General features: G+C 43.4%; 1 protein-coding gene across 3 annotated transcripts in view; it reads left to right on the forward strand.

The window, feature by feature from the left end:
• CTDSPL (CTD small phosphatase like) overlaps positions 1-20,216 on the forward strand; it is an 85,788-nt gene extending 65,572 nt beyond the window's left edge. For all 3 annotated transcript variants that reach the window (XM_058041823.1, XM_058041833.1, XM_058041843.1), the window contains 4 exons: positions 3,289-3,345; positions 11,585-11,677; positions 13,283-13,468; positions 15,688-20,216. In XM_058041823.1, coding sequence (XP_057897806.1) covers positions 3,289-3,345; positions 11,585-11,677; positions 13,283-13,468; positions 15,688-15,813 — 462 coding nt within the window. In that variant the 3' untranslated portion in view covers positions 15,814-20,216. The remainder of the gene's footprint in view (positions 1-3,288; positions 3,346-11,584; positions 11,678-13,282; positions 13,469-15,687) is intronic.
• Positions 20,217-27,671: the final 7,455 nt, after the last annotated feature.

Genomic DNA, 27,671 nt, shown 5'->3' on the forward strand with positions numbered 1-27,671 from the left:
TTAAATGATGTTGAGTAGATATTTAAGAAAAACCAAAAGCTTTTTCTGCTTGATGCTGAGCACTGAATAATGTTTTGTGTGAGGGAAAGAAAACTGGTCCTTTTTTTGTGTGAGGTCAGTAGAGTTGTGCAGATGCTGGATTTTCTGCAGAATTGGAATTTTAGGGTGACAATGGTGTTATTTCAATATGAAACCCTGTGATTGGGGGTGTGTAAGAGCAAACCAAGTGCTGGAGGAAATTAATTTAGTTGTTTAGTGGTTGGTACTGTCCAGTGGTGCTGTCTGGGTTTTGTTTCAAGTTCTTCAGCTGAATTAAGACCATTAATTGTCGTCAAAAATAATGATACATTCCAGCAGAGCAGGGGTTTGAACACCTGGGTGCACCCTGCTCTGCCTGGATAGTCAAAATTACTTTTGTAGCTTTTTATTTTGTAGGAGTTTGGGGGTATTTTGGGGGTTTTCCTTCCATTAAAACATATCTGCTCTAACCAGGTAGCTCCCCACTTAAAAGGTGGAAAAGCATACATAAATTTGAGAGTTTTAGTACAAAAGACTTTATTTAAAGCACCTGATAACTTTAGAATTTGTAATTCTGTTATGAAATAGGCTTCATATTTCAAATGCAGATTACATTTTTTTTTTTTTGACACAACCAGAGAGGCAGAATATTTAAAGTGCTCTTTATGAAAGCAGCAACATCTGAGGGAGGGTAATTCTCATCTTTTTATGCCCCTGCATATTTGTGAAGCTTTAAGGAGGTACTGGTCTTTCATGTTAGGTGCATATTAAAGGAATAAAGTTTAGGGTTCTCTGGCAAGAGTAAAAAAGGAATAGATAGACAGGGTAGTTATCATTCCCATCATAAAACAATAATAGAAGCAAAAAACAATAAATTATTCAATCAAGGAGATGTAAACACAGTTTTGTATAAAATGTATTAAACCACATGCAAGCCTGGAATGTAGTCCTATTCAAAACTGGCAGTGAAACACCTTTAGAACATTTAAAATGCTGAAAGTTTGGGGCTTTCTTAATACAAAAGTTCTAACTGAGCTGAAGATTTTCAGTGGAATTCCATTCCCTTCTTCCAGGCTCTGTCTCTGTGCTTCCCACTGGAGGCAGGGACGTGCTTCATGTGCCCAACAACCTTTGCCCAGCAAACTGCTGCAGACTTTTCTCCTCTTTTCCCTCCCTGAGGAGCACAGGAATGCAGGCTGTGCTCCTTTCCTTATCACCAGTGACAACAAGAAGCAACAAAATACCTGAAATATAAGTTAAGTGGGGGAAGCAAATTGGGAGTAGTTTGGTGACGAAGTCTGAGGCTGAGAAAAACCAAAGTTGCTCACACTGAATGTGGTTTGATGTTGCTCCTGTTAGGTTAAATTCTGTAAAAGCTGGAGTTTTAACAGTGGATTTCAAAACCTCTGCAGCTTGCAGTGACCTATTCTTTTTCGGCTGCTGCTGCTGCAGAGTGTTTCTCTTGCTGAAGGGAGTCATGCATATATAAATCCTTCAAGTGTGTGCAAGCCTCTTCAAAGTCTGCAGGGAGCTGGCACCCACTGGAAAACTGGTGGCTGAGCCTTCTTCACAATTCATTTGAGGTTGTTTTTTTTTTTTTAAGGTGAAGCAGCAGAACTTTTGTGTGGCTGTTCTGTGGCTGTTGGAGCTGCACAGTATCTTCTCTATCTGAGGGGCTTCACGCAGGGAGCAGATGGGAGCCTCCCTTCTGTCTTTTTCCACAGCAGAAAGGGGAAATTGCTCAGTGTTAGATAAGAAAAATACAGATTGATCTGTGTGTATTTGAGGAATTATTCAGATCATATCAGCACAGGGGGCAGCATGAGGTCTGTTGCCAATCCTGGCTGGTCAGGATGAGAGGATTTCATGTAGCCTCTCCTGTGCCCTCAGAGCAGCACTTGCAGGTGTCAGATCAAACCACCTTCTTTATTTCTTTTCTCCTGAGAAAGGGTGTTTCCCTCCACAGAAATTCTTTGTGGTCACTTTGCTCTCCTGGCAGGGAGGCTGTCTGACAGGGGAATTACAATCTGGTTTATCCAGGGAGTGGGATCAAAGTGCTGCTGGCAGGTTCATACTGCAGGATCCTCTTTTCCCACCATTTTTTCACAGAGCACCTGTTTAGACTCCCCAGTTTGTGATCTGCTTCTCAAGTCACTTGACCTCAGCTGCTTCTCTGCTTTCTTGGCACACCTTTGGCCCCTTGAATGAGTTTGAAGTCTGTTTCCAGTCCCACAGATACTCCAGGGGCACCTTTTTGGTGGTTCCTGAGATCAAGCCTGCTGGTGCAGAAGAGAGCTGGGACCATCTGTACAAATCCCCCCGAGCTGAGTGAAGATGTTCCCCAGCCTGGGCAGTATCCATGCAAGATACTGGCTGTTAACCACTCATGTTAAAACTGCCTTTGGCAGCTCTGTCTCAGCCATTTCCAGGCTGCAGGTGATGGAATGAGCTCCAGGCATGTTTACATGACTGCTTTTTTAGCATGGACACAGTGCATGAGCTGTACCTAAGTGTGGTGTCCACTTGAACCAGCAAACATTGGCAGCAGCCTCTTCCCAACTGGCCCTGCTGTGTAGCCAAGATTAGATTATGAACTCCTGAACTCTCTACAAGGCCACTTTGCTGCTTTCCAAGGCAATTTTCCTTGACCAGCAGTTTTTCACAGTCAGTCTTGAGAATTAAGTTGTGTTCGACAGGCTGGAAAAACAGATTCAAGGACTTGGGCAGAGTGTGCCTGCTCTTCCTTTTGGAATTAAAATGCAATTTTACATGATTAGGTTGATTGAATTGGCATGTTTACAATCCTTTAGTCTTGCTGCAGCTGCTGATTCAAATATGATCATTAGGTATTACTTTTACCACACTCTTTAATTTAGTCACGAGTCGATACCCTCGAGTAGAATGTGTGCAGCACACGGTTGATATTCTTGATGGTCATTTATCCATAAAGACTGGATGGAAGAGTTTATCCAAAGAGATGTTTTCCTGATGAACACACTCAGTGGTAGTGGGGGTTATTCAAGCAGTGAAGCGTGCTGGATTTTATGAGGCTTAAAAATAGGAGAGAAAAGGGAAGTGCAGCATCTGAAATTACAACTGGGAACTTCTGGCTCGTGTAGGAGCACACACAGAGTGGATATGTGTGGTCAACAATGATTATTAACTTGTTCCTCAGAAGTTGGTACTCTTCCTTTTCATGCCCCTGAAATTTTCCCTCTCACCATTTGATTTTTAAAGTTTTGCTGATTATTTCCTTGTCATTCTTTCCAGCCAATTAGCAATGCTGATTTCATCGTTCCTGTTGAAATTGATGGAACCATACATCAGGTAAGTGCTGGTTCTTTCTTCAGCATTGTGTCCTGAGTCCCAGAATGTTCTCTTCCTCCATTTGCTGCTTTATATCCAATAATTTCTCTTGCAAAGCTGTTTATTCTGGAATGCAGACAGGCATCCCTGTGTGCTCAGGTGGAGTCTCTCTCTCAGGACTTCAATACTCAACTCTTTGTCAATTTTAAAACATTTTCCAGCAGGAAGTGATGTAAGGATGGGGTTTCAAACATTGCTGAGCCCAGAAAAAGCTGCTTGAACACTGCATTTTTCATTCCTTCCAACATAAATAGGACATAGGTTGGCTTTAATATATGTTGGTAGCTCATATGCTAAAGGTTATTTATATTTTAGAAAAATATAAAAGAAGAACAGGCATTTATTCAGTTTTTATGGCAGTCTGTGTTCAATTTCTGTCCCCTTTTATTCCTGTAAGTAATTCAAGTTCCTCTGATAGGAATCATTATATACTTCAGCATATTTGAAAGGTCTGGACAAAATCATGAGGAGACTGATTTCTGTGTCTTGCTCTTTAAGAGCTTCACTTAAGGCTGTGAGAAATGGTTTTGAGTAAATGCAAAACACCCATAATTTGAAAATCAGTCCCTTCCATGTGTCTTGGATTGGTGTCTTTAATCAGTGATCATTTCTGAAGGGCTGAATCAAATAAATTACAGTGCTGTTACTCTCCCTCTTCAGGCAGACACTGAGGTTCTTGCTGGAGATGAATTGAACAGGTTAATGTCAAGTTGAGCCTTTCTGATACATGAACTCTGTAAATTGTTTGAAACATCTTCTGTTGGGTGTTACAGTTAGCAAACCTTCTGTTTGATTTAACAGAAATTTTAAGTACTTTACAATCTGAAATGTTGTTTACATATCTTTATGGATTATCTCTACTTGGACAAAGAGGTTTGTGTATTTTAAAAGGTTTTATATTTTATTTGTATATTATTTCTTGGTGGGTCATAAAGATAGTTCATAATTTTGGCTGATTTCCTGTGATGGAAGCTCTCCATGTATTTGTCACTCTTAAAATGATTACTGAATATCAGTCAGTGGACTGAGGTGTGCTTTAAAGTAATAGTTGTTTTGACAGTTCTTACACTGTGCCTGTTTTATGTAGAAAAAAAATAACACTTGTGGTACTTCCACCTGTAATGTTCACCAGAGCTGATGCTTACAACATTTAAGTGATGTTTTGGAGATTTGTGATTTTTAATCCTGATTTGATGTGGGCTTTATCTGTGTTTGGTGCTGTGGAACAGACAAATTCTCTCTCCTAAAACTTCACAGAATGCTTTAAAAAGTGAATTTCTGAGTGGCTTAGAGTTGTGATCACTTGGCTTGTCAGGATGACATATTTACATTGGAAACAAACCCCAATAAAAGGTTTGGGTTTTATAGTCAAACATTTCAAAACCTGGTTGCTTTTCCATTCCCTGCTGCAAACTCTGAGATTCTTCACCAAAACTGATGCAGTTTGGCATTTGGAGATGACTCCATGTGGAGAAAAGAGAAAATAGCAACCAAAAAAAACCCCTGAAAACAAACAAAAACTCACAGCTGGCTCCAAAGGGAGTGGATTTGTGCATCTCCTCCTCTGACAGAGAACAGGTGAAATTGGTCTCTGTGCTTTGCTGGAAAGTCCCTGCATGATTTTCAGGGAAATTGCTTCACTCTTTGAATTTCAAGTTCTTAACCTCTAAAATAGGTAAATGCCTCAGGCCCATTTGGATGGTAAAAATGAAGGTAATTGTAAGGAATTTGTTATTCTTGAAGTAAAGGTAATTTGTGTGGCGCACAGGATATGGCAAAGCCTGGGTGTGTAATGCCTCTTGTGGTATTGCTGACATTCAGGAATCTTTTCTTTTTTGTTTTGCACTGTGATAAAGGGCAAAAATGGATATTCTGGCTGAGTGTGATGTGCATTAACACAGCCTGTAGAGCTCTGACAACCTGTTCCCACTTCAAACCTGTAATTCTGTAGTCACTTAGAGCCTAAATGAACTGATCTGAGCAATTTGTGTCATTTATCAGGATTTGTCATCTGTGTAATGCGTGTCCATTTTCTTAAGCAGTTTATAAACTCCAGGATTAATCACTGACATTGAGAAATGTTTCCACCTGTGCAAAATATCCCAGGAGATGGGAAACATTGTGGAACCACACTGTCCATAGTGCATATCTCTGTTTTTCCAGTGAGCTTGGTACCTTACCAGGAGGAGGTTGACAGATTTTTATTGTCCTTGACCTCTTCCTTAGGCAGAACCCCAGTGGAAAAGAAGTTTCCTTGCTGAGAGACACCATTTCAGAGTTACCCATTCATATAGAAACTTGGAATTATGTGAGATTGTTCAGCTCTCATATACCAAAAAATACAAGTTGTGGCAAATGGAATTGCTGTACTCCTGAAAGAGTTTTGAGATTGACTTATCTAGCAAAGTTTTTCATGGTAAATGCTGGTTGGGTTTGGGTTTTTTGGTTTTTTTGCAGTTCAACAGAGGTCTTAAAAGATAATGTCTTTAGTTTGGGGAGTTTGCTTTCCCTTATATAATTTATAATCCAAAGGTCAGAAACACTCTTGGGGTTTTTTTTTATAGGGAGGACAATTCATCATCCTAAAGGGTGCTTGGGTAAACGAGCTTCCCTAGATTAAAAACCAGCTTTTCTTAACATCCCTTCTCCCTTTCCCATCTTTCTTACTCCTGCCTAAATTGCCTCATCTTTTGAAAGGATTTGTCATTTTATTTTAAGACGGAAATAAATCAAGTGTGAAGGAACCTTTCTTTCTTTCTGCTGTGGGTCTCTGGATGCCTGCAGAGCTGCCCATCCTGGGGCAGCTGAAATTCCAGGGATGGATCCCACATTTTCACAGAATGGCCAGGTTGGAAGAGACCTTCAAGATCATCCAGTCCAACCCAGCCCCAACAGCTCAACCAAACCCTGGCACCCAGTGCCACATCCAGGCTTTGTTAAACACACCCAGGGATGGGGACTGCACCACCTCCCCGGGCAGCCATTCCAGAACTTTATCACTCTTTCTGTAAAAACTTTTTCCTGATACCCAGCCTGTGGTGATTCCAGGTGTTGGTTTCTCTGGGTCTGGATTGAAGGCACTTGAGACATTAGTTCATGTTCAGACTCAGGAGTTTATTATTTCTTATCAGTAAAGCAGTCTCACTGCTGGGAGTTCAGCAGCTTTTTATTAGAAGGCACAAAATGGCCAACAATCTCTTGTTCCAAGGGCTTTTCAGACTAAACTATGCCATTAAGAACTGACACCTGGATTATTTTCCCTTTTAACCCAATAACTGATCCCACAGAGCTGCCATGGGGACTTTTCTGCCCAATTACAAAATGCCACCCAAACCCATGGAGAAGGAGGAAGAAGCAGCATGAAGAAGAAACCCAGGATGACACCCTGTGCCCTCCATCTTGCTGCCATCCACAACACACTAAAAAACCCAAAACCTCTCAGCAAGTGATGCACCTATACTGCTCTCTATGATCTGTTTCACACTTTTGTGGATTCCAGTCTGTCTTGAAGTCTGGGAAACTTTCTCCATGGATGAGGGTCAGAGTCAGTGCTGCCCTGGGGGTCAGGGCACCCCAGAGCAGACAGAGAAATATTCCCAGTGCCCTGAGTTTCCACACCAACCTGTATTTCCTTTGGTGCAGCTCGAGGCTGTGTGCTCTGGGTGTGTCAGTGCTGCTGCAGACAGAGCCCAGCCCCAGCTGAGCACAGGCACCTTTCAGGAGCTGCACAGAGTGATGGGGGCAGCCCTGAGTCTCCTTTTCTCCAGGCTGAGCACCCCCAGCTCCCTCAGGGGCTCCTCACAGGGTTTGTGTTCCCAGCCCCTCTCCAGCCTCGCTGTCCCCTCTGGATGTGCTCAGTGTCCCCAGGTCCTTCCCGAGCTGAGGGGCCAGAGCTGGGCACAGCCCTCGAGGTGTGACCCCAGCAGTGCCCAGGGCAGGGGCACAATGAGCTCCCTGCTCCTCTGGCCACTCCATCCCTGAGCCAGGCCAGGAGCCATTGGCCTGCTTGGCCACCAGGGCACTCTGCTTTGGGCTGGCAGTGGTGGCCCAGGTACACAGGGGGGGTTCTGGTTCAAGCTGACCCTTGTGGCCACTCCTCTCATTCCACTCTGGTTCTCTGGGTGCAAGGAGATCAGAGCTGGACCTTCTCTCCCAAATGACAAGTGGGGGGGAGTCCAGTGGAATGTGTTGGAGCTGTGAGGAGGCTCATTGGGGATGGAAGTGGTGGCTGGAGATGTTCCCCCTGTTGGGCACCTTGATTTAACTCTGCAGGACACCTCCTCTCCTTTGGACCCACTGAGCAAGAGCAGAGTGACCACAGCCCCCAGCCCAGAACTGCATCAAACACAGCTTTAATCCCCCAAGGGTGAATGAAGGCTTTTAGGCAATGCTTGTCCTTCATCTGTCATCCAAATTGAATTCCAGTGCCTTTGTGCCTTGCTTTTGGTGTCCAGGAGTAAAGAGAGCTAGCCAGGAAGAGTTTGATTTGGTGTTATTTTGAATTTTATTTTTAAATACAATTTGTTTATTGAGTAAAACTAATTTTTAAGTATTTCTTTGGGGTGAGGGGGGAGTTAATCCAATTAATTGCTTATTTTTAATTGTTGAAAGCTTAGGGAACATTTGGCATGTATACTTTGAATATAATATGCAATTTTTTTTTTCTTTTTTGTTGATGATGGGTGGAAAGGCTGTTTGAATAATAATTTTCCTTCCTGTAAAGCACAGAATTCATGGATTTTCTTGCAGAAGGCTGTGGCCTGGTTCAAGTAATCCAGGATAGGCTGTATCCATTCTAACTGGCCTATTCTTGGTTACTTGCACTGGGACGGGGCCACACGTGTGTGACCCAGGACCACGAGGGACACGTGGGATTTTCTGCTCACTGCTCAGAAGAGACATGAAACAGGAGATTACAGCAGTTGGAGTTGTCATGGGCAGGATTTTTGGTCATTACTTGCAGATTTCCTCACTGTAAAGCTGGTTTTGAAATGCAATTCTATGTGTCCTGTTGAATTGGTTGAAATTGAGCTGGGTTTGTCGTTGGATTTCACAAATACTGAGTTCTCTGTAGGCTGAGGCTGCTTTGAGGTATAGAAAATTCATGTGGAAATATGAAATGCTTGAAAACGATTAAAGATAATTGCTTGTGTTCTGCCATTAGTAAAAATCCTGTGGAAACATGCCTAGTGCCTGATTTGTGCTTAAAATGTTGAGTAGGGTTCATTTTAAATAATAAAAAAAATACTGTGTTCCTCTAAATTCTTGCTGTGATAAGGAAAAAAATTAGTGAGCATACAAAAAAAAAAAAAAAAAAAAAAAGATGGATTTAATTTTTTTTTAATGCCCTGAAGACAGTATATAAATCTCAGAAAAATGCCAGGAGCCAGTTAGTCTAGAGATTTCAAAAGCCATCAGGCAATGGAGGAAAAAGCCAAGCCACAAATAACCATGCAGCATTGAGATTCAAGTCCAGCCACTTACAAAGTAAAGGGGAAAAAATTCCAAATGAGAAGGAAGAGGAGAAAAGAGCTGCTCTGTCAGCTGAAGAAAGCTTTCTATGTGGAGTAAACCAAAGAGATTTTGTAGCCCAGGATACCAGCACATTTTGGAGTTGCTTCCAAGGCTCTAAGCAGGACTTCTCAAAGAAAACTTCAACTCTGGAGAATAACTATCCAGAGTATTAAGATATGTTGTTCTGCCAAAAAAAAAAAAATGGAAGAAAAAAAAAGTCAAGGAACTGGGGCTTTGTACAGAGGGAAATAATTAAGGGAGAAATTTGGTGAGACTTCATCTTAAGAGGTGACATTTATTATTAATTAGGCATTTAACATGAGAAGCAAATCTGTTGGCCGGGTCCCAGCAGGGAAAGATTTAAGGCAAAGCAGCAGGAGAAACTCAAGCAGAGGAGGCTGTGAGTGCTCTGTGGTGGATCAGGAGCCCCAAACTGCAGAGGGGAGGCTAACTAAAAATGCTGTGTATTCACAGCTAACCCTGAATTAGGGGCAGAATTAGGAGCCCTAAAAACAGCCAGGGAGTGTTTATTGCCAAGGCTGCCAGTGCAGCTCAGGGCTCTGGGCTTGATTTACTGAGTGCTCCTGATGGAGGAGGTGGCTTGTGTTGCAAGCAGCAAAGTTCAGATCCTTGGCAGGGAGTTTGTAATTACATTCCAAGTGGAAATACTTCACTGACAGGGGCAGAGATAGGGATGGAGAGCAAAGAGGAGAGTTCTTCTGCTGAGGCTGGAAGCACTGGGCTTTAAAAGGGACATTAATATTAAATTCCAGCACTTACTCTCCAAGAATGATGTTAAGACTCTGGGGTGCCCCTCAAAAATAAGTGTAGGAATAAAATTAAGGCTAAAGAATCAAGAACTTAATTATGAACTTGGATCCTGCTGTCTTTCCTCTCACATCTGGGAAGTTGGAAACTCTCTGGATACCCAAAAGCGGAGGGACTGCAGCTGTTTTTCTGTCTTTAAAAAAGATTCAAAGGTGGAATCTGGAGAGGAAATACTACAGCACAACTTTGTGTAGAAAGAATTAAATGAAAAATTAATTGCCTTGTTATAGGAGAGGAAATTACTTGGTTTATGCCTGGTGAAATACAGGAAACATTGCTGTAATTATCTGGAAAGAGAGTGGTGGTGAAGTACATCTGTTAACTGTCTTTAATCCATAAAATGTCACCATTATTTGATGTGTTAGGTGCTGCTGTGGTTGTTTAAAAAAATCTGGGTTATAAATTGTTATCTGTATCAAAGTTTGAATGTAATGTTTATGGGGTCAGAAATACTTTCGATAAATTTCACAGAAATAACTTAAAAGATATAAAGACTTCATGGTATGATCTGTATGCTGCATAAAGTGGGAAATTAACATTTCTGCTTTAGTCATTAAGATACAGCTCCTTATATGTGTTTTTAAAAAAACTTTACTTTCAATTTTAGGTTTTCAATTTCAATTACACAGTTCCTTTTATTCTTCTTTTGCTGAAGGCTTTAATTGTTACACTTCAGTTCAAGCTGCTGTTTCCATATTTTTCTCCTTCAGGCTTTTTCTCTGAGTACCTTGATTTTTATTTTTAACCTCTTATTAATAGGAATCTAGTAAAATACATACAATTAATCTAGTTTTACATATCAAAGAATGAAATTCCTGAAATAGCATCAGTCTTGCAATTCTTCCTGAATTCAGCTCTATGCCAGACTTCTCCACTTGAAATTTCCAGCATTAGGGATTATTTGCCAAACAAAAGAAGATAAAATGCTGCCAATATTTTCTCTCAAACTTTTAATCTAACTGCAAACAAGACAGATAAATATTTTTCAAGCAGACTCCCCTCTTCAGCTTCCCAGTATATTGTGAGCTGTTTCCAAGCTTTCTGAGCAGCACTTTCCTTGCTCTGGTATCTTGTGCGAGCACAAAATCATCTTGTGGGCTCTGCAAGGAGAATCAGGGAGGTTTTAATAATCTGCTAATCAGGTTGTTGACAGCAGGCAGCCAAGGCAGTGCTAAAAGGCAGCAGAGCACTGCTGAAGAGGACAGAAATCCTGGGAATTTGCCTTCTTTTGGCAAGGTCCTCTTCAGAAGATGTTGTAGACTTTGTCAGATTTCAAACCCAGCACTTTCAGGCTTTCTGCGTGGTGCTGGGAAGATTTTTGGTGAGAAAAGTTCCCTGTAGAGCTGGAGGGCTTGATCACTCTCCATAGTGAGCTGTGGTACTCAGCACCTGGAATTTCAGAAATGAGACAATCAGCCGCAGAAGGAAAACAGGTCCCTGTTGAGCAATGCCTGCTGTCAGAGAGGTTTAATCAGATTTATTCCTTCTGTGGAGCTCCTCAGCTTCCCAGCAGAAGAATGGGTTTGGTGGAAGGATCCAGATCCTCACTTCTTGAGAAGCCCTCCTGTCTCTCTTTGCCTTTAATGAGATTTTTGAGGAGCACCCTCCTGATGATGCTCAGTGTTTGCAGCTCCATAACCAGCAGGGGCCTGGCAGCCTGTGTGTGCCAATCTCGTTATTGCAGCTCTACTTTTATCTTGCATACTTTCCTTTTTCCCCAGCATTTCATTTGAATTGCTTCCCTGTTAACTTTTGTTTCAAGTGCTGGCATTGCAGGAGTGGTTTTGTTTTTTTGGTTTTTTTGGTTTTTTTTCCTTTCCTTGAGCAGCATCTGACCTAAATGCTGTTATCATTCCAGGTTTATGTGTTGAAACGACCACACGTGGACGAGTTTCTTCAGAGGATGGGAGAGCTCTTTGAATGTGTACTCTTCACAGCCAGTCTAGCCAAGGTTTGTTCCTCCTTTCATCTCTTTAACCCTGATGGTGCTGGTCAGTGGACTTTTGGTTGGGTTTTCTATGGATGATTATTTCCACAGTTGGTACTATCTTAATTTTTCCCCTTCTTTTCTGCTTCTTTGTCTGACAGTGTGTACTTTGTCTGCTAGTGTGTGGGTAAGTGTTTCCATGGTAACACCATCACATATGGGCTTGTCTCATAATGTAGCCTCCATGCATTGCTCATGATGCCAATATGAAAGGCTCCCAAGTTACCATGGTTATAGTGAGAAATTAGAACAAATAGAGTGCCAGTGAAGCAGCACATGAAAGCTGGGCATGAAATAAAGCACCGAATTAAACCCTGTCTGCACCATCAACCAGTGACTCAGAAACTCACTGGAAATTGGGAACCAAGCTTCTTGCTCTCTTGAGGGGCAATTTCAACCTGGAGTTGAAGAAATGAGACTTTTTTGCAAAGCTTGGAACATCCCCAGGAATATTTTGTGCCCTCTGGTCCTGCAGTAGCAGTAGTGGCTCGTAGGTAGTTTTTGTGGTAGATGTTACAGTAGTAGAGTGATCTGGAATTCTCCACCTCCTTCAGTGTATTGTATTTGTGGTGTGTTTGTAAAATGATTTGATTATTTCTAAGTAGTGCTGTAGCATGGCAAGCTTTTGCTCCAGCCTAGTGTAGAGATGGTGGCAGGGGCCAGGACCCTGATCTCCTGTAAAGCCTTTTTCCCTGCATTCTCTTTACCACATACTGTTCAGTCATGTTGAAAAAATCCTAAATACTGCCCCAATTTCATACTGAAATGATGTGCCTTATTTCATAATCAAGAGATGATAGATTTCAACATCAGGTTTTTTACTTGGTTTAAAATATAGGAAAATGGTAACTCCTGTTGTGCAATAATAAGATCTAACTACAGTTTTCAACTATGTGGTTATTCATGTTTGAGTTTATTTAGATACTTGTTCTTGGTCACTTTATATAAATGGTTGGATTCTAAGCTGTGCCTCACTTAAAATCCCATCTTATCTATAAAATGTGAATTTCCCTGATATTGTTCATGAGTATTTGTATTAATAACATCTTTAGCTGATCCTTTTTGGCCTAATTATGCAATTTGGTAATCTTAAGAGTCCTGCTGACCCAGTTGCTCCAAGGGCATCATTTGGCAGAGCCATATCAGGCTCAGATTTGTTCACTGCATTTTATCTTCAGAGGCACATGGAAACAAATCAGCTGGGAAAAACTTCATGTTGATTTTCTACTAGCATTGGCTGGTTTTATGGTAATGGCAGGTGAGATCTCTGGATCCATCAACCTCTAGGAAACTCTCAGGTTAACACTAAGTTGGCCCTGAGAATAAAACTTAATTAATCAAATCACAGAAAACATTAAGTTAGGTTTTTCTAGAAAGAGAATTGTCCTACTTTTGCTTTATCTCTTTATTAATCACTTCAGGTTTGCAGGCAATTGAGTTAATTAACGAGGAGCAGGGACGAAAATGGAGAAAAAGGGCATTTTATCTGAAACTATTTTGTGTCCCTTCTCTGTGAACCAGCCTTTTCTGCATGTTGCTAACTTGGTGTTTCTGACTTGTATTTTTAAGTATGCAGACCCAGTAGCTGACTTACTGGATCGCTGGGGTGTGTTCAGGGCAAGGCTCTTTAGAGAATCCTGTGTTTTCCACCGAGGCAATTACGTGAAGGATCTGAGTCGACTGGGCCGTGAGCTGAGTAAAGTTATTATAGTAGATAATTCTCCTGCATCTTACATCTTCCATCCTGAAAATGCAGTAAGTATTCCGAGTACTCCAGCCTAACTTCATCTCTCTGGCCCTCACCCAGGTTTTGGGATTGAGAAAATGGACTTTTCAGAGCACTGTGTCAGACTGTGTGTTTTTTTAGGCTGCAGTGCGTTCTGGAGTTCACTGAAGGACATGGGCAAAGTGATCTTGACAGAATGTCACAGCCATGACTGCTCCTGTGCTCTGAGCTCTGGCTGCTGCCTTGAGCTCCAGCACTTCTGAGAGATACACAGTGGTGTGGAACCTGAAAAACCAACCTAGCTCTAAGAAACAAAGCTGCCCTGCAGCACAGATTTTGTTCTTTGGAGTAGTGACTGCAGAAAGAGTGGTTTGCTTGTGTTGTATTTTCAGGCACCCTTGATGAAGGCAGGAATGATGAATCTGACTCCATGTTCTCAGAAGGCTAATTTATTACTTTATAATACTATATTATATTAAAGAATACTATACTAAACTATACTAAAGAATACAGAAAGGATACTTACTAAATGCTAAAAAGATAATAATGAAAACTCGTGACTCTCTCCAGAGCCTCAGCACAGTTTGGCTCTGATTGGCCAAAGAGTGAAAACAACTCCCAGCAGAATCCAATGGAACAATCACCTGTGGGTAAACAATCTCCAAACACATTCCACATGAGCACAACACAGGAGAAGCAAATGAGATAAGAATTGTTTTCCTTTATCTCTGAGGCTTCTCAGCTTCCTAGGAGAAAAAAATCCTGGGTGAAGGGTTTTTTTTTGCATTGTGTGAATAATATTTTATTAGGCAAGATAATTAATGATTTACTGGTTGCTACTGAGATCTGCATTTGTGGGTAAGGGAAAGAAAAAAAAATCAAGATCCAATTGTGTTGTTACACTTCTCTCTCAATTATTTTTGTCATAGCTCCATAATTAGAACTGTTAGTCAACAAGTTAATCAAGGTTTAGGAATAAGGATAAAGGGCAGGCAGCAGTTCTGAAGGGCAGAACAATGAGGAGCAATGTGCATTTCCACTGTGTGTTTGCACTGGCTCCAGGAGCTCTGATGGAGAGGTCTGGGGTGCTCCATCCATGCTGCAGCCAGCACAGCTGCTCACATCTGCTTCAGCTGCCAGGGGAGAAGCTGGAGCTCTCAGATCTGCTGACTTTTAGACAACCAGGCTGTGCACTGTTGGCTTTGATGTTTTTAGGCTGCCTTCTCTGTGAACTGTTAAAAATCAATGTAGGAAATCTTTTATTAAGAACGTTGCTTTGCACAGTCCTGCCTCTCCAGAAGCTTTTTTTTTCTTTCTTTCTTTTTGTATCAAGAGCTATTTATCTTCCAGCAATCAGCTTTCAAGTTCAGATCCTAATATTGTGATGCCCTAAGTGATGGGGTGAAAACATTTTTCTGGTTGGTGCCACACATGGTTTAAAGCTGCCATTTATAATAACCAGGACCTGCAGCTCTAATTTATGTTCGTGGTTAAAATTAAAAACCTGATCCAAGATCATCATTTGGTATCTCAGAAATCAGTGCCAAGGAAATAATGAGCTGTAGAAATTTGGGAGATGAAATTGAGGGCCTTGTCAGAGTGGTTTAATCATGTAGAGAAAAGTGCTGCTGGCTGACTGATACTGGAGTCTATGCAGAAACCAGAGCTTGTAACAAGATCCAAGATAGTCTTGGAAAGACCTCAGTGTGCTCAAGATACACAGAACACCTTCCCCAAATCCAGGCTGCATATTTAATCAGGGCTATTATCTGTGTTGTTCTCTGAACCCACTCACTAGATGTAACATTTTTACCTGAACAATGTTCTGCCCTTGCAGTTAAACATTTCCTGCAAACCCCGTGCTGGAAGGGGTTGTTGCTGCCTGCCTGTGCCTGGTGACTCACTCTGATAATTCTTAGAGAGGAAAAAAAAAATAATTGCCTGTAAATAAAGTGTCAGTGCAGCTTCATAAGCTGTGTCTGCCTTGCAGCCTGTTCTGGGAGGCAGAGCAGGGAGAGCTGCCCAGTGTGTGGGGTTCATGTGGGTCACCTGGACATGCAGTGAAGCTCAGCTGTCCCCCTTGGGCTTGGGGTTGACCCTGCTGCTCCACCTGCATGCTAATGAGTGGCTAATTGCCACGATTATTATTAACCATGGTGGTGATGCTTACAGAACACCTACACAGACAAAACTCAGTGTCTTTTGCATCATGAAACCCTCTCAGTGTTTGTTGGTTGCTCTGTTTCAGGTGCCTGTGCAGTCCTGGTTTGATGACATGACAGACACAGAGCTGCTAGATCTTATTCCTTTCTTTGAAGGACTAAGCAAAGAGGAAGAAGTTTACAGTATGCTTCATAAACTCTGCAACAGGTAGCCCTTAACTCTGGCTGACTCCTGCTCCTAGATTGCAGTTGCTAGAGGCTGTCTCCATCTCTTTCAGCTCTTTCAAATGTAAGCTTGGGGAGGTCACCCCAGTCAGAAGTGCTACTCTTGATCTTCCTGTTACATTGGACACGAAGGACAATCATGAGTGATGCTATTAAGCCTTCAGAAGCCTGACTCCTAAGGTCATGTGTTCAGACTACTTTTTTAAAGGAAAAAAAAAAAAAAAAGCTATTTTAAATGGGACTCTTTTAATTAATTTCATAAATGGACATCTTTTACTGGATCAGCTTTTCTTAAAACATGCCAAAAAAAAAAAGAAGCTTGTATTTCAGCAGTTGAATTTCTCTCCCTTTCTTCCCCTCCCACTATGCAGACAATTTTACCCCCCTGCTTAGAGCAGTTGACCTGACTCTGAATTTTTTCTTACAGAATGAAGTGCCTTTTTGAATGTTATTTTAAGATAAAAATTCATTTTTGTATAAGACGTATTTCCAGACATCTTTTAGTCTTGTATTGTCTAAATGCTTTAAAAGGAAAAAGGAAAAAAAAAAATTTATAGAGCACTGTAATATATAACAAAGGAAAAAGTTGAAACCAAGATGCTGGGTTCCTGTCTCCACGATGACAATGAGTTGTGTTACACTTTGTCATGCTCAGAAGGTTCAGGCGGTCGTGGGAGGGGTGAACTGGGGTCATTAACATGGTTGTTTCACTGATGAGGATTTTGGGCACAGTTTTAAAATATATCTGCAGTTGTTCTGAGTGTTTAGGGAGTGATGGAGTTGAGGAAATGAGGTGGCTGATAGACCTAAAGCACCTTTAATGCAGACAGATGAAGTTCTGCTGTCTCTGCTCACGCACAACTGCCATGCCTCTTCTTTTTTGGAAAACCATTCTCTTGGGAGAACAGCAAGATCTATTTATTAGCTTCAGATTCTTTTCTCAAAACAACCCATCTGGGGAAGCTGGATCTACATTGAGCTGTTTGGAGTACTTTTTTCTTTCCATTGCTGCTACTGTATACTCACCAAATGGAGTTGACCATCGGCTGTTATACTGTTTTTGCCACTGTGCCTGTGCTATGAGACATGTTCTGTAAGCTGCAAACTTGGGCAATAAATAAACATGCAGGCTTCATAACCCACCCCCATGGATTAATCCATTGGTATCTGATATACCAGTTAAAGGTGACCTGTAAAGGATTTTTTTTTTCAATTAAGATGAAGCCCTCTCCTTTCTTTGATACATAAAAATGCAGGAAGCTCACTGCCCACACCTTTGATTTGTATTTCTTTTTCCCCAAGGTGTGAGGTGCAGATTATGAGCTGTATCAAGTCTTGCTGAAGGGCAGAATTTACAAGCCTAGACTAAAATTTGTCCTCTGGCTTTGGAGTTGAGTTAGACTCATCTCTGAATCTGAGAGCCTGCTTAACATCTTCTGCAGTGCCATAGGTATTTCAGATGAATGATTTTTAAATATTTTATGCCTTTGAACAACAAGGCACCTTTTTTTCCCCTCCTCCTTTCCAGTGTCACCTTTCAGTTATTGTCCACAGCAGCAATCTGCAAACATAAAAAGTGCAGCTGTGTTTGGCTGTCATCAGAGAAGACTAAATGGATTATTTGGTGCTTCTAATTAGCCTCGTGCTAAATTCTGAATTGTAGACCCCCTTTGCCTTTTCTCTTTTCCTTGAAAAGTCCCAATGACTTGGGAAAAACACAAATTCCTTTGTGATGGACCTGGGGCTTGTGATCCTCGTCTCAAAACCATTGGTGAAGCAGCTTAACAAAAATCCATCTGAGAGGGGCAGGCCAGTCTGCACAGGCAGTGAGTGGGTGGTGGTGGGTGCAGTGTCAAACTGAGCCCCCCTTGCAGTGCAGCTGTGCTCCAGCTGTGCTCCAGCTGTGCTCCAGCTGTGGCTGGGCCCAGGGGTGCTGGAGGCAGCCCCATCACACCCTTGAGTCTCTGGGGCATCACCCTTTTGTTTCTTAACCAGCTGGCATCACCTCAGTACTGTATAAATCTGTGCCACAACAAAAAGACAAAAGTGTCAGGTTCGAAAATGAAAAATCTAAAAAAAAAAAAAAAAAAAAAAAAAAAAAAAAGCCTACTTTGTTTAAAATCTAACAAAAAGAATTAAGCAAGAAAAAGGAGGACGTGTGGATTCTGGTTAGTCCATTAACGTTTGCTTTCAGTTTAAGATGGTTTAATTTTGTATTTGACTCCAGAGTAATGAAACTGTAAGCTGCCAAAAAAAAAAACAAAAAAAAAAAAAAAGTTGTTCTCTGAGCAGTATTTTCAACTGTGCCTGTGGCCCCAGGGCCCCAGTGCAGTTTGCAGGGAAGTATTCAGGTTGTAGTTAGTCGTGCAGGTATGAGAGGAATGGCTGAAGAAATTCAAAGACTTTTTCTCGTTAGCATTAGACCAAACAATCAGACAAAGAGTAAATAACCCACGAGCCAGTGTGACAGTTGTGACCTGTGGGACGTGAGACAAACCATGTCACCCGTCTGCATCTCTGCAAGCAGCGATTTCATGAACCAGTTGCCTTAAGTCTGTGAATGAATGTTGATTCTATTATTAAAGTGTCTTGTATTGTTTTCCAATCCACATAGAATGGGCAACTGAACTTCTGCACCAGCCTCTGCAGGAATGGTTCTGATGATGTTCTGTACAACCATACTTGTATTGTATCATTTTGGCTCTTAAAAACCCCCAAATTTTAAAAAACCCAACCTACTGTAACTTGCTACAGCATTAAAATGACACTTGGTGACAATACAAAGACAAAAAACGTAGCACAGCTTTGATCTCTGTGAGCATTAAGAGTATTTTCTATAAGTTCTGATCAGTTCTATTGTTTTTTAACCCACCCAACTCGTGTGGGAATAAAACTCAGAGTGCTCTGCAATCAGGTTTGGACTCCCCTGGCTATTCAGATTTGGCCAACAACTGTCACAGTTGTTTATTTTGACACTATCATCATACTTGAAATTTCAAGTGTTGAGTTTGCGTGGATACACATACGCTATATATTTAGAGTTTCTAGATTCTAAAAAAAAAAAAGCAATAGAGTTCTGTCCATAAAGTCAGAAAACGAGTGGAATGTTTGTAAAATTTGCAATACGGGTATTTGATTGTATTTTAAATACAAGATTTAAAAAAAAAAAATTCAAATAGGAAAAATTAAAAAAACAACCCTTGTTTCCTAAATCTCTTGCATATTTTGAAGTGCAGTTACTGCATGCAGGTCACCAGGGCTGTTCTAAACCCTGGGTTTCAGTTCTAGTTCTGGATATTATAGAAATATTAAAAACCCTTTTCCCAGTTGGTCATTCTAAACACAGGCTGCCTGGCCTGAAGTTCTGTTGTCCTTTTTATGTTGGGTTAAAAAACGGTTTTTTTGCCTGTATGGGTATTTTTAAATGAAGCTGTAAGGCAGAATGCCTTAGACCCTTGAAACCCAACAGAAGTGTTCACAAAGAAATTGCCATTTGTGACCTTAGGGCTGTGCACAGAATCCTTGGTCACACCACGAGGCGTGGCAGGCTGGGCATGGGGAGCTGGTGGCAAATGTACAATATTGCTGTGTTCATTTAGGTAGCTTTGGAAGAATAATTTTGTCTCTTTGTTTCGCCCTTTTGGTCTTTATTAAAAACAGCAAAAGTTGTACGTGGAAGAAACTCAACACCTGGAGGCGTTTTTGGTTGTCAGTGTACGGAATCACTTTTCTTACAGCATGATTTTGATTAGACTGGTTGGGGACAATAAAGTATCTAAATGACACTGGTGTGTGCTGATGTTGCAGCTTTTGAAATTTCAATGTAAAAAAAGAAAAAAAAAAAAAAAACCAAGAAAAAGAATCTGTAGCTGTGTGACTTCCGAAGGCGTAACCCTCTGTTGGACAGATTGTTTTTAACCTAATAAACCACAGTTCTGCACAGCCCTATTTGTAAAACAAAAACAAGTTTGTGCCTCTGATTCCAAGGTGCTGTGATGTTTTTTTGCCTTTGTGGGGTGAGGAGGGGCAGGTGAGGCTGGCGTGGGGCAATTGCTTCGAAATCTCTGGGCTAACTATGCAAAACCAGCTGTCAGTTCTCTGTTTCACATGATGTTGTAAAATCCCAGCTGACTCTCTCTTATTTCTTGTTAAAGATCTGTTGGGAGCTCCTCAACAGAGGAGTAAGCAATGGAAATGTTTCTTTCTTTCTTTTTTTCCTTTTTTTTTTTTTCCTTACGATGGAGCTGTTTACACTTTGATGCAATGAACAATCCAGCAATACTTGAGAAACACTACAGATACCATATGAGTGTTTGCAGGAGAGAGAAGTGTTGTCAATCAGGTATTGAATGGTTTCTTTACTGTCACAAATAAAAAAATTTTAACAATAGAGCTACTTGTGCATGTAATACTTCTCTGGGAAAAAGCATTTCTGCACTTCTCCTTCAGCAGCAGGCACTGATTCAGCAGGGAATCGCTGCTGCTAATGCACATCCGTGGCAGAGGGTGAAATCCCCCGTGCCTGTCCCTCCTCCTCCTCCTCCTCCTCCTCCTCAGTGGCTGCCCTGGCACCTGCTGGTGCAGGCAGAGCTGATGAACTGCTGCTGAACTCTGCTAAATAAATTGGTGGCGACTCTTGCAGATGTTCCAGCTATTTAGGTCTCTTGGATGAGATCATACAATAATTTGTTCAAGTCTCAAAGCTGTGTGACTTCTTTTGAAGGGCTTGCTTCAGCTACTTGAATAGCTGTTCTTAACATCACTGCCATATCCACATGAATATCTGAATAAAACACTTTATTTGCTTGGAAAAATCTATTTTGGGACTTTTTATCTGACACAGTAAGACTTAGGCAGAGCCTTCCTTTCTAGGAAAGGCACATATTATTGATGCTTTATGAGCACAAAACCTCAGGCCTGTTGGAATTAGCAGCTGGCTCAAGATAGCACATTAGGTGCAATTAAAACTATTTTTTAGTTAGTCCTATGATTGGTTGGGAGGACCTGACCTGCCTTTACCTTGTACTGGTTGGTCAGGTTTTGGATTATTTAGGTTTGGCTTTGTTTTGTTTTTGTTTTTAATTTTACCAATCTCCTTAGCTGCTACTTAGGATGAAGATAAAGATAAAGATGCCTTTCTCTCTTTTTTTTGTTTTTTTCACTCGGTAAAACAAGTGTTTCAAAATTCATAAAACAGCTCATTTATAGTGGTGAGAAAGCTCCTGTTGTTGTGTGCTGACAGAAACCAAGTGTCTGCACAACTGAATACACAATAATCTGTACACCTATAGGCTTTCCAATGGGTTTGTTGTTTTTTGACTCAGGAGGAAATCCAAACTGCTCTGCAATTCCCTGCAGGATGGGCTGGGGCTGGCAAGCAGCATTTGCCATGCAGATTATCCAGACTGCCCCCAGCACAGCCACGCTGGCAGGAGCCCAGGAATGTTCTGGAAAGTTCTGGATTCTGCTGGAGAAGCAGGGATCAGTGGGTAACTCTGCTTTGGGCAGGTGGCAGCCCTGGAAAGCTGCAGGAGTTCTGTGGGGAAGGAGCTGTGCTGGAGCAGGGTGTCCATGGCTGGAGCAGGGTGTCCATGGTTCTGTGGGAAGGAGCTGTGCTGGAGCAGGGTGTCCATGGCTGGAGCAGGGTGTCCGTGGCTGGAGCAGGGTGTCCATGGTTCTGTGCTGGAGCAGGGTGTCCATGGTTCCATGGGGAAGGAGGAAGGAGCTGTGCTGGAGCAGGGTGTCCATGGCTGGAGAGGATGCCCATGGCTGGAGCAGGGTGTCCATGGTTCTGTGGGAAGGAGCTGTGCTGGAGCAGAGTGTCCATGGTTCTGTGCTGGAGCAGTGCTGGAGCAGGGTGTCCATGGCTGGAGAGGATGTCCATGGCTGGAGCCATGTCCAGGGCATTTCTGAGACACACTGTGGCTCCACAGGGCAGGGTCCCCCTGCACTGCACCTCAAAGTCAAAAGGGGAGGCTTGGCCATGGCTAAAAGGGGCTCACAAGGAGTTTGGGAGGTGGTGGCTGTGGCTGTGTCCCCCCATGGTGCCTGCCATGCTCTCCCCAAAGCAGCATCGCTCAGGTTTGCCCCCAGGCTTTGATTCCATGACATGGACACCCCTGGTGGGGATGGAAAGGCAGGAAAAGCTGGACACGAGCACAGCTGGCACCCATCACCCTCCTCACCCCAGCAAGGACCAGGCTGCTGCTGCTGCTCAGAGGGAACAGAGGAGTCACCGCTCAGCCAGACACGTGTCACCCCCTGGAGAACCTCTGTCACCCCCTGGAGAACCTCTGTCACCCCTGGAGAACCTCTGTCACCCCCTGGAGAACCTCTGTCACCCCTGGAGAACTTCTCTGACCCTCCAGATAACGAGGGGTGATCCTTTTGTCCCTGCAAACATGATGTCACCACCTCTGAATTCCCAACCTTGCAATAAACGTTGCACTCAGAAGCTGGGGGGGGTTGTTGGGGAGTTGCTGGCTTGACAATGGGTTGTTTTCTTTGATTTTTAATGAGCTTTTGTGATGGAAACCAAATTTCTTTACAGTGTAACCTGGTAATTTTTTTTTTTTCATGCTTTGATTCAGTTTGACAATAAACTATCTGTGTTATTTTTTTTTTCATTCTCTTCATGTCTGATAATGCAAATAGTTTAGGTCTGTTCCCAGAAATCCCCTTTTCTCTGTGGGGAAAGCATTGGGAGGGGGAAGCAAAGACTTCAGAGAATCAGGCCAGAAAGTTCTCATTCCATTCTTCTCAGCTCTTGGGAGCTGCTGGGCTTTAGTAAAGATGAAAGCCTTGACTGCTGAGCACCAAGGCCTTCTTCCTGTGCCAGCAGGTTTGGCAGAAAGGCTCAGCTCCTGTTCCTTTTGGTGAACCTGCTGAGGGTTGGATAAATCCGTCTGGCTGCTTTCCAAAGCCACTGGAGCCTGTGGGATGGAGCTGAGAAAAGCAAAGTCCTGGATTTTGGGAGAGGGTAAAGGGGCAGGAGGAAACCTGATGGTGGCTGGTGGGGTTGTGTACAAACCCCCTCCAGTCCCTGCATGCAGCACCCCGTGTATGATGACATTCCCAGCACCCCTGAAGCTGTTTGGTTCCTCACCAGTTTGGTTCTGCTTGTCCTGGGTTTTTAGGGCTAAATGGGGCTGAGAGTGCATCAGGATCACTGCCCTTCTCCCAGGCTGTGGTGTCACCTCTCTGTGACAGTGCCTGCTGTTGGGCAGCTCACCTGGCACAGGTGTTGGGTGACCCAGTCTGCAGCAAACATTCATCCCCTGAGGGAAAGGAGAAGCTGGGGGAGCTGCTGGAGCTGGATGGGGTCAAGGTGCCCACGGGAACACCACGTGTTTCTCACCTGGCTGAGGTCTCTCTCAGGTTTCTGTGGTTAAGGTGACCCCCAAGGTATTAAAAGTCTTTCTCCCAGCCCCACGACCAAAGAAGAAGTCGAGATTCCTGGGCTCTGCCTCTCAAGGTTGTTTCTTTTCTCTTATCTATGACATTCTTTCTCTGACCTGCTGTGGTCTGTCCAGCAGGTCAGGCTGTGGCACACTGACCGCCCTTGGGGTGGTGTTGGCTTTTTATACTAAGAACTACATGTACTTTATTTACAATGATTTTCCAATACCTGTCACCTATATTAGACAGTCTGTCTCTACTCTAAACCAATCCAGAAGTGTCACCATCACAGCAGAAGATGGAGGACAAGAAGAAGAAGAAGAAGGAGGACAGGACATACCTAGATTCCTCCTCCATCTTGCCTCTTGAACCCCCATTCTAAAAACCCCAAAATTCTACTTTTTCACCCTGTGACAAATTCACTATCATTCTACTCAAACCCTTGTGGCTTGTAACTCCTCACACAAAGTTGGGAATTGTTTCCATGGGTTAAAATCAAAGGCACAGGTGTTTGTGACTCTGTCCCAAGGTCTCTGAGCCCCTGCCAGGGTCTGGAGTCCTCCAGGGCAGCCAGAGGGATGTCCTGGGTTCTGACATGTCTCGAGTTAGGTCTGCATGGAAGGGTCAGGCTGGAGAAGGTGGCTGCAAGTGAAGCATTTGCTGCAAGACAAACCCACAGAAAGGTGAAAGTCTGGCATTTTCATGTGTGTGTTTTTAATAGGAAAATTATTTTATAAATGCTGTTAGGTTTCTTTCTTTCTAATCTCTGCCTGATCCCCCGGTTAATACCTGCTGTACCCTCAGGACTGAGAACCAGGGATCGGTGTAAAATTCATCTGTGGGGGTTTTAGTGCATCTTTTTCCTTCACAAGCAAATGCTTCTAGAATAAGAGGGGAAGCTTTTTGTCAGAAAGACCTAAAGAACCCATTTAATGACAGAATTACAGAATCATTTTGGTTAGAAAAGAGTCACAGCTGAGAGGGACAGGTGCTGTGTAGGCGTAGGGCACATACAGGTCCTGCCCTTGCCTCTGCATCACAGGGCTGGAGCTCTGTGACTCAACTTTCCTTCTGATTTTCCTCTCAGTGGAATCCTCTGTAGCAGATCTCAGTCACCCTGAGCAGGTTCAGATGAGTAACCAGCCCTGACCTGCTGGATAGGTCTTGGAATAACAACCAGAAGGATCAGGTAAATGCTCAGGGTGATGATGATGATGATGCTTGGAAAACAATGGGACTGCTGCATCCCAAAGAGGAGCACGAGGGAGGAAGGTCTGGATGGCTTTTGTGGTTGTGGTGCTCCAAGCCGTGCCATGGTCGGGCAGTGGCAGCGTTTGGTTTTGATGTGTCAGGGGTGGAAGCCTTGGAAAAGCACGGTTTGAAAGGCTCAGGCCGTGCAGGGCTCGGTCACACCACGAGATGGTGCAGCCGGGCAGCGCTGCCCTTTGAAGCGCCCTGGAGGAAATGTAAATGACTTTATTATCTCAGGGAGCATCACCACAGCTTTGGGTGTCTGAGTGCCAGGATTGTGCTCCACACGCCCATGGATAACGCCTCCCTTCAGGTGAAAAAAATCTCTTTTGGTACTTCACAAGCAATTTCTTCATTGCCCAGTTATTCCTGAGTTTCCTTTGAGAAAGGAACTGGGGGCGCCACACCTGAACGCAGGGTAAGTATTCATGATAATTCTAGTCACTGATTATTTTTTCTTCCACGAAAATGCAGAAATATGTGATCAGAGCAGGAAAATTTTAAGAGGGAAATCAGTGTTTCTCAAACTGTTGATCTCTAAATTATGTCCTTACACCTCCCCTATTGTGCTAAACCATTTTTTCCTCCAAAAGCTTCGCCGCTCACCTTTTTTTTTTTTTCTCAACAACATCATTTTAAATTGAGCTTTGGCTGAAGTTCACGAGGAGAACTGTTGACAAATGTTGACTCTCCAGGAGGGGGAGGGAATAAAAAAGAAGAAACAGAAGTGGTGCCAGGCTGGCAGGTGGTGCCAGGCTGGCAGGTGTGTGCCAAGGCCCCTTCCCTGTGCCAGTTCCGCTCCCTGCCCGCGTCCAGGAGGGGACAGGGCAGCCAGGGGCACAGGGACAGGGAACAGCCTGCACCAAAGGGGTTGGGCCTTTCCAGGGAATGGAAATGGAATCCTTTATAGTGACTGCAGCATCTGCTTTTTGGGGTTTTTTTGGGAGAATGGTGGGTTTTCCAGGCCATTAGCCACCCCTTTCAGCAAATCTCCTTGGCTTTCTGCTCTCCTGGCAGGCTTCTTGCCACCTGGAAGCACCTGAGGAAAAACCAGAGGAGTTGGGTCCCTGCTGCCTGGGGATGAGAAGGCTCAGGGAGCTCCTCATCACAGCAGCCCAGGGCTGAAAGGTGCCACAAAGAGGATGGAGGCTCTCTCCTCCCCTCTCTCTTCCCAGAGAGCCACGGAGAGAACAAGGAATGGCTACAAATTGCCCAAAAAAAAGGTTTTATTTTGACACAAGACATCTTTTATTTTGACACAAGTCATGGAAAATCACAAAAAATATTTCCATGAATCATGGAAAAAACTTCCCCAGGGATGTGGTAGAGTCCCCAAGGCTGGAGGGTTTCCAGGTGGGACTGGACAGTGATGGAAAGCTCACCCAGGCTCCCTTTCCATTCCATGAGAGGCTGGAGCAGGTGATCAGAATCTCTTTCAGCCTGGGATCTTCTTTGATTCTGTGACTCCCATTCATCACCCTGCCCCTCCTGCAGGCTGTGCCCAGCAATGGGGTGACCACGGTGAAGCAGGGGGGCTCTGCAGCCCCAGCAGCTGAGGAGGAGCCACCCAACCTTGGCTGTTTCCTTCTGGCTTGGATGGGGGTAGGATGGTGGGGATGGATGGACATGAGAGATCTCTGCAGCCAGGGCTTGGAACTTGGGGTTTATTGCAAAGAGCCTGGGTGCAGCCCCAGAGAAGAGAGGGGGAGAGAGGATGTGAGAGAGAGAGAGGATGAGAGGGTAAGAGGGTAAAAGGATAAGAGAGTGAGGCTCCCATTACAATACCATAAATCTTCTTCTGTGCTGAATATCCTGATTCTCACTAACCAATCTAGTACAAGATACAAATCCTACAGCATTTACATACAGCCTATAAGAATCATTACATTACCACTCTGTGTTACATTTTAAACCCTAAAAACTCCTCTTTGGGCCCCTTCTGCCAAGCTGGCAGGGTCTGCTCTGACCCTTGGGCCTGTCTGCAAGCAGAGGGTGTTGTTCCATCAAAAGGGGATCACCTTCAGCTGTCCACACCATTGTTTTCCAGTTGTTCAGTAACTGAGGGATCTCAAAGCTTGCTTTCATTTCAGTCTCGCTTATAGTTTCCATATTCTCAAAATCTTTTCCCAGACAATCATATTTATAAAGCTTTCCTGTTTCATCTTCCCCAACAGATGGCTCCTCCTCTTTTGCCTCAATTCATGAGGACAAGACTGCCCTAAAAGTTAAATCCCATCTAGGATCCCTGCCTGGGCCCAGTTCCTGGCTTTTCCAAGAGACATCTTTGGTCCAGCCACACAGGACCTAGGGTGTTGGAGCTGAGGGGGAGGGGGTTGCAAGCCACTCCTGCATCTCTGTTAGCAAAACAAAGACATTCTTGGCTGTAAAAATCAGATTATCTGCAAATCCATGTTCCCCATGGGATGCAGGATGAAGGGGTGTAACTTGGTGAATGTAACCCAGCCAATATGGAAAATTTAAATTAAAAGGAGAAAAATTCCTTGACAAGCATTTCTTAACCTTTGCAGTGTGCCAGGGAAAAGGTCAGGACCCAGTTAATGACTTGGTGTTAAATCTGGGTCTCTCCGAGATCCGGTTTCTCCTCAAATTCTTTCAGTTCCTTGGATGCTGTTGGGGCACAGGCACTTGTCACCTCCACTTGAATAAAAGGGAAGGAAATTATCTATACCTCATTGTCTTGGTTTGGAAAGACAGGAATCTGCTAAGGAAGGCAGGAGCCTCCCCTGAAATGGAGAATGTAAACCCTCCCCACCCCTCCAAATTGCTATAAATTTTAAATTAAGGAGCTCTCAGGCAAAAATATGGGAGCAGGAAATAACAGTTCTTTAATAGGGAAAAGAAAAAAAAATAAAGGATAAAATAAACAATGCAGTACACTAGAACAATACTGACAGAGTCAGAACCCAACCTGACACCCTGTGGGTCAGGCTGTTGGTGGCAGTCCCATTGGAATTGTGGCTCAGCCCTCCTGCAGTGTCAGGGGTGGTTCTGCTGGAGCAGGGATCCTGTAGAGAAGGATGGATTCTTCCTCTGAAGATCCAGTGGAAGAGGCAGCTGCTGTTCCTCTGGGGAATCCTGTGCAGAAGCCGTGCTGGTGTTCCAGAATCTCCAGATTAAATCCAGGTAGGAATGCTTGGCTCCTCCCCTGGGCGGAGCATCTCCCCATGGGATGCTG

Source organism: Melospiza georgiana, chromosome 1 (genome assembly GCF_028018845.1).
Source record: "Melospiza georgiana isolate bMelGeo1 chromosome 1, bMelGeo1.pri, whole genome shotgun sequence".
Taxonomy (NCBI): domain Eukaryota; kingdom Metazoa; phylum Chordata; class Aves; order Passeriformes; family Passerellidae; genus Melospiza; species Melospiza georgiana.